The sequence below is a fragment of the Tinamus guttatus genome, unplaced genomic scaffold, assembly GCF_059628265.1.
Source record: "Tinamus guttatus ecotype Peru unplaced genomic scaffold, ASM5962826v1 Tinamus_guttatus_pri_ptg000079l, whole genome shotgun sequence".
NCBI lineage: Eukaryota > Metazoa > Chordata > Aves > Tinamiformes > Tinamidae > Tinamus > Tinamus guttatus.
In genome coordinates this window covers 4,683,216-4,695,989 of record NW_028288613.1, presented here as the reverse complement: position 1 = coordinate 4,695,989, position 12,774 = coordinate 4,683,216, and the positions used below count along the sequence as shown (strand labels likewise).

Here is a 12,774-nt window from a genome sequence, read left to right as displayed (position 1 = left end):
CTGCTCCCACGGCCTTCCCTGGGGTTTGTCTTGGTCTGTGTGACCCAGGAAACAAGGAGGGGCCCTGCTGCCCTAGGCAGGCCCTTGCCAGCTACAGTTCTGTATTGGCCAGCCACAAGGCAGAAGGGTTTGGATATATAAAACAAGTTAAGGCAAAACCACCCTGCCTCAAGCTAAGGTGTACTACATCACTTTTCATAATAAATCACATTACCATGAGAGTAAACATAGCAGAAGCTGGTTCAAACGTGTAGTGTTTGCCTTGTTTTTGACAAAATCCTTTTTGTCTACCCTGTCTCAGCAAGGACTACAGCAGTAAAGGCAGCAGGAACTTTTAATTCCCCCGCGTGCCTTTCTTCCCCCTTTCCTCCTGTGAACTCAGCAAGTTGAAGCAAGACCCAGCCCTATCCTGAATGAAGGGCACTTGCTGCTTGGCCCCGGCTCCTCAGCACCAAGTTCTCAGAGCAGGAACTTCTGCTGGGGGTGGCAGCCCTGCTTCTCACCCCATGGTCCTCGTGGACAGCTTCAATGAGAGACTGGTTTAATGGTTTACCTCAAACCACTTCAGTGACTTGCAGAACCAGCCAGCTCGGGGCAGTCCCTGCTCTGCACCACAGTATGAACAAGAGAGGTAGAAACAATTCTTGATGCTTAATGCAGCAGTGCTCAAGCCCTTAAAACACTCCATTCTTAAGTAAGCAGTAACATCCAGCGTAGTATTAGCATCCTCTTCCTTATAGTGTTAGTGTCCTATTTTTTGCAGGTAGAGTGCCAGAATAAAGCTGCTCCTAGTAGAGGGGTTTGGCAAGTTAGTCAGGACCTTTTCTTACTACAAAATTTAAAGGCATAATTCATACTGAAAACAACATTTCTTTATATCCTGATATAATCTATTACGCTGCTGAAAAGAGTATAACTCTCCTTGTGTTAAATGTGATTATGGTACCTGTTGAAAAGTCTGAAGTCAGTGTTTTAGTTACAGATTCTGTTTAGCAGAAAGATACCCTGAAAATCGAGCAGTTTAAGAACTACATCACAACCTTATTCCAGAACATCCAGCACGAGAAGAGGTAGGGGTTACATTTTCCTCTTATTAAAGGAAATAAGTTGAAACAACTTCAGTATTAAAGTTTAATATCAAACAATTTGCTCATTGTTACTAATTTTCAATTACAAAACAGGCTCCAAAAAAATTTCATAAAATATGTTTAACTTGCTGAACACAGAGTTAAGGATGTCCAGACTTTGAGGGTAAATATCCATAATTTTTTTGGTATAAATTATCTACAAAAAAATGGTATAAACAATCTCCAATCTCAGTGTGGGTTCCATCTAACATTAGACAAGTTTTCATAGTGACATCCACCAAGCACTAAGAACTAAAGTTCATTCCCGTTGACACATTTTTGCTGCTGCAGCCTGCCTTTGCGGAGCGCCTCCAGCTGCTTGGCTCTCAGCCACCTCTCTCGTGACAGCGTCGTCTGCCCCGCGCTGAGGGACAGGAACCTAGAGGGGCAGAAAGAGCAGGTAAGAACCAGCAGATGTGCCCGAGAGCCCAGCTGGTGCAGAACAAGAGCAGTCACCCTCTGGACCCTGCGAACCAGCAAGCACAGGCAGGAGGAGGAAGCGCTGTGCCCCCTTGGTAAGAATATCCCACCCTGTACCAACACATGGGGAATCACCCCTTAATTTAATCCTCAGCCCTATAAAAGAACCTCACCCAACTGCAGTGCCACTACGGGCACTTCCTGAGCTTGGTTTCGGGTCTCCTCACCTGGCTACGAGCAGAGTCCTGTGCAGGTCGTCGGCTGTGATGCTCTCGGGGTCGCTCTTGCGCATTTCCACAAAGTCTTCCTCCACCGCCTGCGGCGGGACAGCGAGCCAGTGAGTTGTAAAGAAGGAGAGGGGCTTTCAAGAAACTAAACTACAACTATCCTTGGGCTGCAGGAAAAAACAAACCCAACCTGTAGGGATGGGGAGGCTACCCTTGGCAAGACCACACTTGTCTTCAAAGAGTTTTAGAAAGGTTCACTTGAAATTATATCCTGAAATACTCAGCAGTACCAGCTGTCAGAGCTCAGACAAGGACATACTTTCTTTTTAAGAACTTTGAACAGAATCACTGGAAGAGAACAGCAGCTTTCTCTAAACGTGCTTTATTTCTAGCTGACTATACAGTCAAAAAAGTGCTAATGAAACCTTTCATACCTTAGTCACTTCATCAGATATACTGTAGTCCAGCAGTCTTAATAAGCTTAGGTAAATTCGGAATTTGTTCAGCACCGAAGGGAGCACGGCTGTTAGAAGGCTGTTCATATATTCCTCCATGTTTGGTGGGATGATCTGTGGCTGTAGGTGGACTTGGCAATCTGACTGAAAAACAAACAACACTTATGTTGCCATTAGGTCGTTCCTAAGGGTAATTATTCCCCCAATCCAAGAAGACTTTGCCATACCGGTAGGAGTGATCGGCCCTCGGAAGTGATAAGAACATTAATATTGCATGGGAATTCCATCTGGTGGTAACTGAAGTCATAATCCACCTTCTGCCAAGTTATCAGATTACCCAGTGCTGTCACGTTATGTATACCTAAAAAGAAGAACAAGTTCTCTGACTCCTGGATTTACACAAGTGTTAGACTTAAAGCTTTTACCCCCCACCAATTTGTTTTTTAATGAGGAGCTGGTAGAAAAAAAATCTTGTAAGCTTCCTGCATTTTCCAGACACAGATAACTATTTCCAAAGAACTGAAATTAAAAACCCCTAGACAATTTCAAGCCAAAATCAAATCTGGCCTAGTATAAACATTAGCAGGCAGAGCTTTCCAGCAGTCTCACAGAGGCAGAAATGGCTATTTACAGAGGAAAGCCTTCTCCTCAAAAGGACATAAAACCCTGTTACTTTTCTGACAGAAAACAAGGAAGAAGAAAGCAGTGCTAGAAAAAGATCTCATTAAATTGGCCAGCAAAGCTTAAAAGCTGAAAAGCACAGTCAATGTCACCTTTCCAAACAGTTAACTCCAATGAGCCCGGGTCTTGAGAAGACTCCTGGGTTCCCTGGGCGCCTCGTGGAGGTTCCTCTTGGAAACACTGACACCTACCTGAGAGCTCAGGAATCTCTCCAGCAGCGCTGCCCCTCCACAGGGCACATCCACCACTGGACTCTTGCCATGAACCAACTAGGGAAGCACTTACTACTAGTATAAATAAAGGCACTTCCGGGTCACTTCTCCCCCACAGATCTCTAAACGACACATTTCAATAACGTCAAATCAACCAGTAGGTCTGTGGATGACCGCTCTTTTCTAGGATTCAATTTTGTTCTCAGAATGTTTACAAGAAATTAAAAATATTCTCTCGAATTTGGATGGGGGAGAAGTAAACAGGATCACCAAGCGAATGAAATGAAATTAAGCAGACCTTTTAAATTAATGCTTAAATATTACTTTTCAAGTATTGTATTCTGTAGACTGAAAGGATAAACATTTCAGAAACCTATAAACCAGCATAGTAAGATTTTTTTTTGGTAAATGGAAGATTTTTTTTTCCAGATAATACTGCAATTTCTCCTAGTTTTATCATTTCTCTCTGCAAGCAGAATAACTCATAACAAACAGCTCAAAAACTGGGCAATAGCACCAAAAGAACAACTTTTAGTACTAGTAATAAAAACTACAGTGTTCTTAAATAGTATTAGCCTGCAATCTAAGCTAAGCCAGTTCTGCCAGGTTTATTGTTACCCTACTGTTAGCTCTGTGATGGAGAAGAGTGCTAATACTCATTAGGGAGAGCAGGCTGCCTTCCAGCACCGGGGCAGCAGGCTTGTAGGGATGGCGTTTTTATTCCGAAATCAAATCCCTTCCAGCGGCTCCACATCCCTCTTTGCTGGATATCGTTCCGGACAAGGAGGGCTGGCGGATGAGCAGTGCCCAGCAAGGGGTACCTGTGGTGTCGAGCTGCCCTTGCTCGAGCACGGTCTCGTCCACCACGAGGGACGTGTTGCTGGCCAGCTGCAGGACGCCGCTCACCAGCCGGTTGGCCGCGTAGTCTTTGTGCGGGATGAACTGCGCCTGGTTCATGTTCTCGATGGTCATTTGGAGGCGATAGGACTGCAGGGAGAGAAGAGAAACTCCTCAGAACATTTCCATGCCTTCAGCTTCCCTAGTAGACCATTATTTCTTCTGTATAGAAAGAGCTTTAACTGCGAAACTCTGCAATAAGCAAAACAGTTTTGTTACCGCTATATAGGCTTTTTATCCCAAATTTCCAAACAGTAGAAAAGCTTCTACAAAAAAATACATTAAATATATATCAATATACCTTACAATAAAATCATTTAAGTATATAAACATATCCACCCATGAAGCAAAAATCAAGTATTCAGCACGTGTCAGTCAGCTTGCAACCTTGGAGGGACACAACCCTATTCCATATTTATCCTAGATAGACACAGGCTCCTACTGAAAGAAAAGCCCCATTTCCTTTTTTTTTTTTTCTCCTCTCTTAACTTCCCTTTAAATAGACAGTTGGAGCCTTAGTTTAAGGGCTCTGCCTTTACTGAAATGTAGCCTGTTTGACTGAAACAATTAGCCTAGTAGGTACCATTAAAATAAGGAAAGATCTATACAAAAAGAAACCTATGACAGAACATTAATGTCCTCCTTACTGCGGGAACGAGCTGCTGGATAATGCGGTATATGTGCTCCGTGAAGATGCTGTTTCTTGGACATCCACTCAAATTGACTGTGAATTTTCCCAGAGGGAGCACATCTCGTCTTGCATAACTAAACCAAAGACAAGACAGGTTAGAGACACAGCTGGTTAACAGGGGCATTGCAGGTATCCGCGAGTGCTGCGCAGGATCTGTGTCAGCCAGCAGGATCTCAGGGCTGGTGCACATGGGAGTAACAGGCACATTTTCCTTCCTTCCCCTGGTCCACAGAGGGTGGTTAGACTGAAGGCTGTTTCAGAAGGCTTTGTAACATTGCACTTTTACACATTTATTTATAATTACTCATTTATACACTTATAGTGCTTGAGAGACCGCAGTGTGCCTTCTAGACATTATGTTCTCCTATTACTCTGTTACTCAGAAAAATCTCAATTTTCCTGCTTCTCATGTTTGTTTTCTCTATCAGTCCCCAGCTTTCCTCCCCTCCTCTGTGCAGTATATCCCCTCCTCATCCTTGTGGGATCTCAACATTTTTGGGGGTATTGGCTATGAGAAAAGCATCACTGAAGGGATATACAGCCACGAAACTGCCCTTTTAACAATATCTACTGAGCTTTCAAACAATTGTATCTGCACACTAGGTTATGCAGGATTGCAACTCGAGGCGGATTAATTACTACTTTAAAACATTTCTGCCAATTATTTACAGAATGGTGAAGAAAATCAGAGAAGGAGATTAAAAAAAAAAAAAAAACAGAGAGAGAGAAACATATCAAATTCTCAGCAAGCATTTAGATACTTACACAGTAGAGATGAGATGCAATATAAGGTACTCGGCAGCCAAACTATCTCCTAGGAGGGCATGTGTGAGAAACCCAAGCAACTCTGCTCTTACTGGCGACAGCTCTGACATGAAATTAGAAACAACTGGCAGAACAGCAAAAGAAAACAAACGTGAGAAAACGTGCACCTTCTTGCCCCCTTCTCTCCATGTACAGATTGCCTTACACAATAATTTCATGAAAAAATGGTTAATCTGAAGCAACTAGAAAAATAGCAGAAATAGAAAAAATATTCCGTGGTTTTCCAAGTGAGTAATTACTGACTTTAGATAGCTGAAGTTGCACAGTATTTTCTTGGAAATACTTTCTAATTAAAATACAAAAAAAAAAATCAAAGTATAAAATGCATTTGCATGAGACTATAGGGTTTGAACTGAAAATTCTAAGATGTGCACCTATCCATATTACCTTAAAGGCAGAAAAAAGTCTTACATGTAACAGCTCAGGACAACTAAAACAAGACATGCAAGGAGGAAAATGATAAATATTAATTAAAAGTCTAAAAACTACACGTAACAGTTCATGACAAAAAAACTTAGAGAGTCAGTCACTCAGAATACCACAATTGTTTAAAAACAGAATCTCCTTCACATGTTATGAATCTTTCTGATTTATGTTTTTTCATTTACTGTTGAGGTGAAAATCTGTTTTTTTAAGTAATTAATACCTCTATTTGCAAACAAATAAAATATTAAGATTAAAAAACTCAGTAAAACCTCCAGGGTTGCAGAATGCAGAACAAGTTTCCTGTAACTCACTGTTAGTTCAGAAAAAGCAGACGCTGCATCTCATGCAGTGCTCTGATGGTGAACGGTTCCTACTGAACACAATTCAAATGCCAACCTTGCCAATACTGTGTTTTCCTCTGAACAAAGACACGTTTGTTCCCATCTATTACGAGTCTGCACGCTTACACGTGCACAGACGGATGCATTTCTACAGTAAGGTCAAGTTCTGCTCAGAGGCCAAGCTCAGAGACTCACAGGTTTTACTTTCCTCTTCATTAAGGCAGGCAGGCAGCAATGGATTAATGTGTTGCAATTTCTGTGCCAAAATCACGTGGATTCTGGGCACTAACGAGGCCGGAGGACTGTGCACTCTCTGTTCTTCTGCTGTGTCCATGCACTCCATAGGATCGAGGGCTGAGCTCTCCCTAGGAAAGGGTACAGCACAACTGGACTTAAAAACCTTCCACACACATTTCCCTCCATCTGACTAAGTGCATTTGGAGCCGTGCCAGGAAGATCAAAGACCAACTCCTGATAAGTTTTCCTATATCCAAACTATAGGAATTATCTCCTTTTATGATCTTATAAACACCATAACTAAAGTGGCACAATAATATAAATTTTGATTTTTTTGAAAAAGTATCTGGTTAGTAAGTACTAAATGATATAGCAGCTGTATCAGTAGCTGAATTAAAAAAAAAAAAAAAAAAAAAGTATTTGTCTCCCTGACAATGCCTTACAAAACCACATCCACAGGCTTTTTATTTGTTATGTAGAATATAAAAGCCCTAAGGAAGATACATTAGATACCAGTAAAGTTTAGCAGCTATCACTACCTATTCAATCAGTCAAAGCTTAATAGGCCTGTAAACTGTTCAGGACTTTTAGCTACAGCAGCACTCTGTTTTTATACTGTACAACAGCCTAAAAAATATGCATTGTGCACCCAAGAGTATGAATATACAACAAAATGAAAATATGAATCAACTTCAGTTTATAGGACTGTAACAACACTCTGCACATCCCTCTTTTTTAAGCAATAAAATCTGTATCTTGAAGTATTTGCACATTTTCTGGTCTGTATTAAGCAGACAGGCAAAAGTATTTTGCTCATTAGAATAACCAGTCCCTTCATTTCAGGATCACGTTATCATCTGAGCCTTACCTCTCTTCACTGTTTACTATACTTAGCACTGGATCCACAGACAAAATTCCATATACCTCCAGAATATCATTGACTTTGAAGCTCTCCCAGCTCTCATAAACCTGCCATAAAGACAAAACAATAAAAAACTGAGGCAGATGGGTCAGATTTAGCACTGTCCATCAATCCACACAACAGGAAAAGCCTCAGGTGACAACTGGAGGCTGAAAACACTCTGTGTGAAGAAAACTCCTCTAGTCCTCAAAGTTCCAATAAGTTACATTGCAAAGATGGGCCTTGACCATTGCATGCTTTTTGCAATTACCCTTCTTCTGCCACACAAGTGAAAATAACTTTGTTCTAACTTGATTTATCAAGGCAGGTTGAGTAACAGAAGACTCAATAAAACAGCAATGTAGACACTTCTTGGAAGTGGAAGTTGGAAATCTTCTAGTCAATGTATCATACTAACCCATGAAAGCTTACTTTAAATACAATCTAAAATGTTTACAATGTGTTTATCTATGCTTGTTTCATGGCAAGTTTTTTTTTTCCCCCCTAAGAGAGCAAAGTTTCACCAAAAGCATCGGGAGTCCGTATCAACTATATATCAACTGCACACTCAAGCATTTAGTAAAACTTCTTATTTTTTATTTTGCTAAGTGTGGTGAAACTGTGCAAGCTCCAATATATGATTTGAGTGACTTCAGCAATGCAAATACAGCAGTAATAAAAGAGGCACAATATAATTATTTGCAAAACTTGTCCAAATCTTCTTGGACTTGTAATAGGGCCCATAATTTGTCTTTCAATACAACTCCATACTGTGACTTCAGACTGTCTGCCTCACACAGCCACGAACACAACAGATGATGAACCACGTTTGTCATCTCTCCATGTCTGTTACCTTTACAAGACACGCTGGTCCCTTCTCTCCTGGCAGTGGAAAATTTAAGTCAAGTGGAGGGGAACAGTTTGGTGAAATGAGATGTTGTCCTGCAGAAGCTTCAGTTTCTAATCTCTTTGGCTCTCCACATCCATGGATATCACCTACACTGCCTGAAAAAATAAAGGATTCATAGGCTCTTGAAACAGAAGTGCAAACACAGGCAACACAGCAGGCAAGCTATTTTGAAAGAAGACATGCAGACTCAGAACAGTAAAGTCCCACAGAAGTGCACGTTATTGCAAAGATAATGTAGAGTGATTACTGGCAAAGATCTACATGTGCTAAAAACCTAAACACAGCCAGCAATCAAATGTGATACCTAAACTGTACTAAGAGGATTTCTCTAATTCTGTAGAGCTGAAAAGGCCATACTTTAACTTTCAGTTAAAAATATTTCAATTTCCGAAAAGGAAATTTCTGCTAATTCTTGAAAGACACCATAACATCTAGTCATCAACAATGACTGTTACCCATATGTTGCTCTTTCTGTTTAGACGGGTGAAGTTCCATATCCTCATCTTCCTCATAGCTCCTCTTGTGGCGACTTGGTGTGTAGGATGTGGAAGGACTAACTCGAGCTTGGCTTGCACTGGTATACGCGTAAAATTAAGGATTAAGGACAACACCAGACTCGGCTGAGAGAATTCGAGGAAGTCTAACAAACGTTATTATCATGTCTATTTTGAATGAGATATTAAAACCATTATGCAAACCATTACCTAGCTGCCATTTCTTTAGAGAGCTAAGTAACCTGCTATAGCGAGCAGTGGCTTTACTGAAACAGAATAGCAATAGAATTAAAAAGCACTGAGTCTTTGTGTTTTTATAGATATTCATATTAGACTGCCCTTAAATAAGTATCCTAATTTAATCCAAAAATGCCAACAGAAGAACCATGAACACATGGCTCTACTTAAGTTTCAAATTTTCTTAACGTTTGCAAATAGGAATGTACAGAAATTTTCAAAACCCTCCCAAAGAATCATGCAAATTAGTCCAAATCCCTATCAAGCCAATAACCAATTCATTTGCATCCTATTTGTGCACATAACACACCACCAGTTTTCCTGTTTTTCTGAATCCATCACTTTTCCTCCTTATCTGTCTTGAGCAACTCAAAATCCAAAAACTTTAAATAGTCTTTTCTTTTTACAGATCTAATGAACAAGTTGGTGATAACTGTTCATATAACACAGCACAGGTTCAGACAAAAGATATTTCTTTCACCCATGCTGATTCGCCAGGCACTGGAACGCAGTAGAAGGTCTGTCTCTCCAATGTGACTGTTTGTGAGGAGTTCAAGTCAATCTCCTGCTGAGGCTGCAGCACCAAAATAAACAGTGATGTTAAAAAATGATTTTAAAAAATTCCATAGACCCATGTACTTAGCCAGAAGTTAGAACACTCACTGTTTCACAAGCATATGAACTTGCATGTATCTAACAGTCTGAATAGACAATGTTCTGATACTAATAGCATTGCACTACTGCAAATAAATTGTTTTCAGTATCAGGAAGTTTCAAGAGGCTTAAAAAAAAAAATGCCAGTAGCCCATTTCTTGGCAAAGAACTAAAAGTTAAAACCCTAACTCATGATAGCGTATATAAGCAAAACACAATTTAAATACTATGGAAGTAGCTTGAAGCCTATTGAACTCAGCATGCACATGAGCAAAAAATTCTCTTTCCAAAGCTTTCCAAAGCTGACCTTAATTTTGAATTTTAAGAACAGTACCTCCAAAGATCAACTTATTTGGCATTCATCAGTGATTCTGAACTTATACAATGCATCTTTTTGTCTGAGTAATGTAGAAAAAGGTATAACCTACCCCACATTCTGCCACGTCTCTGTATTTACCAAAATGCAAAACCTGTTGAGAAGACAAAAGCAATGCAATTATTCTGTTTCTGACAGCACCCTGAATATGGATTACTTGCACCAAAATTAATGCAGTCAAAAGCCCTTCAAGGACATACTGCTCAAACTTCCGTTATCTTAGTAATTTTGATTCCCTCAAATTACATTTGCAGTAAGAATCGTCAGAACTTTGTTTTCAATATTTCATAAATAGAAAGTATGAAGTGATACACTACTGATGCTGGTTGAATCACCTCAACAGTTAATACTTGATAGTGCTTGGACTACATAGCTTTAACTCAGTCACTAGAGACGTATGAAGAACAGAATGAAGAGAACACTACATACTTTTCAGAGTAGTATCCCACTTACACGTGTGTTTGTGTTTGGGTCGACTGTTTCATAGACTCCCATGTAGAACTCAGGATCAAACATATCTTGAACCATGCAGCGAAATTTCACTAAGCTGTTGGGCTTTAGGTAATGTAGGGGAACATCGTTCAGTGATGGAACCTGCAAAAAAGAGCTTATTCTGAATAACTGCTGCATAAATTTTGAGAAAGATGCTGAAATAAGCCAGAAACTGCACATACACTGCCACCAACTTGTGTTTGGGCACTCCTACTGTTGACCTATTTCCCCCAAAGTCTATATTACTGTCAATAAGATTGTTTTTGGTAATTGAGTGCCTCATCAGGTAAGAGATATAGCATTTCCTGGGTACTTATCTCCCCAATGACACTGTAAGTTTCTGTAGTAGCTGTTATAGGTAACACTTATGGCTGTCATACACTGACAGCCCCAATTTTAGTCAGTTGCAAGGCTACCAGTCTCGATCAATTCTCAGTCCCAATACTGGTAAATAAGTGGATTTCAGTTCATCAAAACTGTATGCAAACTCTTTAACAACATACCTCTCAATCCGGGGATTATTGCAACTAAAAAATTACATTAAAATATTACTTATTTAAGAGCACTTTGACCATATGTTATGTAACAGTGATGCTGTAGCAATTGTATGCTCAATTTCTTATAACAAAACATTCGCATTTCCAGAAGTACAGGAAGAAAAATTAATCTATGAGTCCTTCACACTGGGGGAGTCTTTTTTGCATGTTTATACAAATAGGGAAAACCAGAAGGAAAAGGACATCCAGGAATATGACATAAATCAAAATAATGAGACCTGCTCTAAGAATAAGGTTTCTTTGTGATTTTGAAAACGAACTCTTGGTCGAGAAAATGCATCCAACATCAAAATGCAAAGACACCAGAAGCTAGAAAAATGGCTAAAACAAACGAGCAAAGCCACGCCAACAACCCACATACTCCCTTATGTTTCTTTTGAGTGTGAAGATACGTTTATATTTTTATTGTTGTAGCCCTGGAAATTTAACACAATTCTGCTGGAGGAACAGAATTGTGCCACTAGACTAGGGTTTAAATTGTCCCTGAAACTCGAGTACAGAATCCTCTGTCACTAACAGAATAAATAAATAATCTTATTTTCATTTGTTGTTTAACCAAAAATAGAAGATATTTGATATGAAAGGTCCTAAATTGGTTCAGAGCTCCATAACACCATTTTTTGCATAGTTTTTAGAGCAATAACACCTTTAGAGCTCAAGTGTGCACACTAGATTTTAAGCGTACAGGGTAGCTTCTTGCTAAGCTCTCACTGCCAGGCCTGAGCCCGCCAAGCACAGCACAGCTTATAACAGGTAACGTTTTTCCCCCAAAAAAGGGCAATCCAAGCAGCAAAGTGTCCGACCCCCCTGACATTCACCAGGGCTGGTGAAGGGCCAGGGAAGAAGGAGGCTGTGGAGGTGCTGGCACAGCCTCTTGCTGCAGCCAGGGCAGCTTCACGCTTTCAGAAATAACATATTTGTCAGCTCCTGCCATCTCCTGATGGTCCCTCCAACGGGCAGTTAGGGCTCGGAGCAAAAAAATACAAAAAAAAAAGGGCTCTGGCTTTGACCAGGGTGCTGCGTGCTCGTCTTTACACCCATCTGAGCAAGGGAACGTCAAAACGAGCCACGAGGCGAGGCCTGAACCCACGCGGCGCCGAGGGGGAGGCGAGGGCTCGGACCGGGGTTTATGCGGGAGGAGATTCCCGGGAGCTGCCGCGCTGGGAAGCGGGGAGAGGAGTGACCCGGCGGCAGGGCGCAGCTCCCGGCGTCCTTACCCAGTTGGTGGCGTTATTTTCTTTGAGCTTCTCCCTGAAGAACTCGGTCACCTTCTTCTCCCAGTCGGAGCGCGGCTCATGTTGCGCTGCAAGAAGCGCGCGCGCGTTTAGCGGCGGCCAGTGCGGGAGGCACCGGCGCCGCCGGCCATGGCGGGCTCCCCGGCTCCCCCCCGCCCCGCCGCCTTCCTCCCGCCGGGCTCGTCCCGCGGCCGCTCACCGAAGATGCCCTGCACGATGCTGAAGGGGTTGTTGAGCCAGTCGGCCACGCACGGCATGGCGCGGGGAGCCGCCGCCGAGCCCTGCACGGGGCCGCCTGACTTCCGCCCTCCGCTTCTTCCTCCTCCTCCTCTTCCTCCGCTGGCGGCGGCCGCGGCAATGGCGGCGGCGTGGGGCCCGC

The 12,774-nt window shown here is 41.8% G+C and overlaps 1 protein-coding gene across 1 annotated transcript; it reads right to left on the bottom strand.

The window, feature by feature from the left end:
• Positions 1-1,117: 1,117 nt before the first annotated feature.
• Positions 1,118-12,755, bottom strand: MCMBP (minichromosome maintenance complex binding protein). Its single transcript, XM_088520084.1, has 16 exons — positions 12,595-12,755; positions 12,378-12,463; positions 10,565-10,705; positions 10,164-10,205; positions 9,554-9,655; positions 8,806-8,935; positions 8,294-8,445; positions 7,408-7,508; positions 6,498-6,667; positions 5,476-5,599; positions 4,667-4,784; positions 3,944-4,109; positions 2,457-2,590; positions 2,209-2,373; positions 1,775-1,863; positions 1,118-1,506 (listed from the first exon to the last, which is right to left on the bottom strand). Exons 1-16 carry the CDS (start codon positions 12,650-12,652, stop codon positions 1,380-1,382), a joined length of 1,905 nt encoding a protein of 634 aa, XP_088376210.1. The 5' UTR covers positions 12,653-12,755; the 3' UTR covers positions 1,118-1,379.
• Positions 12,756-12,774: the final 19 nt, after the last annotated feature.

What these genes read in the sequence shown, in the direction of transcription:
- MCMBP (XM_088520084.1), bottom strand. Translation starts at nt 12,652, where the DNA reads ATGCCGTGCGTGGCCGACTGGCTCAACAACCCCTTCAGCATCGTGCAG. An exon ending in CATCGTGCAGGGCATCTTCG is followed by an intron (nt 12,464 to 12,594) that starts GTGAGCGGCCGC and finishes CGCTTCTTGCAG; the next exon opens with CGCAACATGAGCCGCGCTCC. An exon ending in TGAAGAGGAAAGTAAAACCT is followed by an intron (nt 5,600 to 6,497) that starts GTGAGTCTCTGA and finishes CTGTTCTGCCAG; the next exon opens with TTGTTTCTAATTTCATGTCA.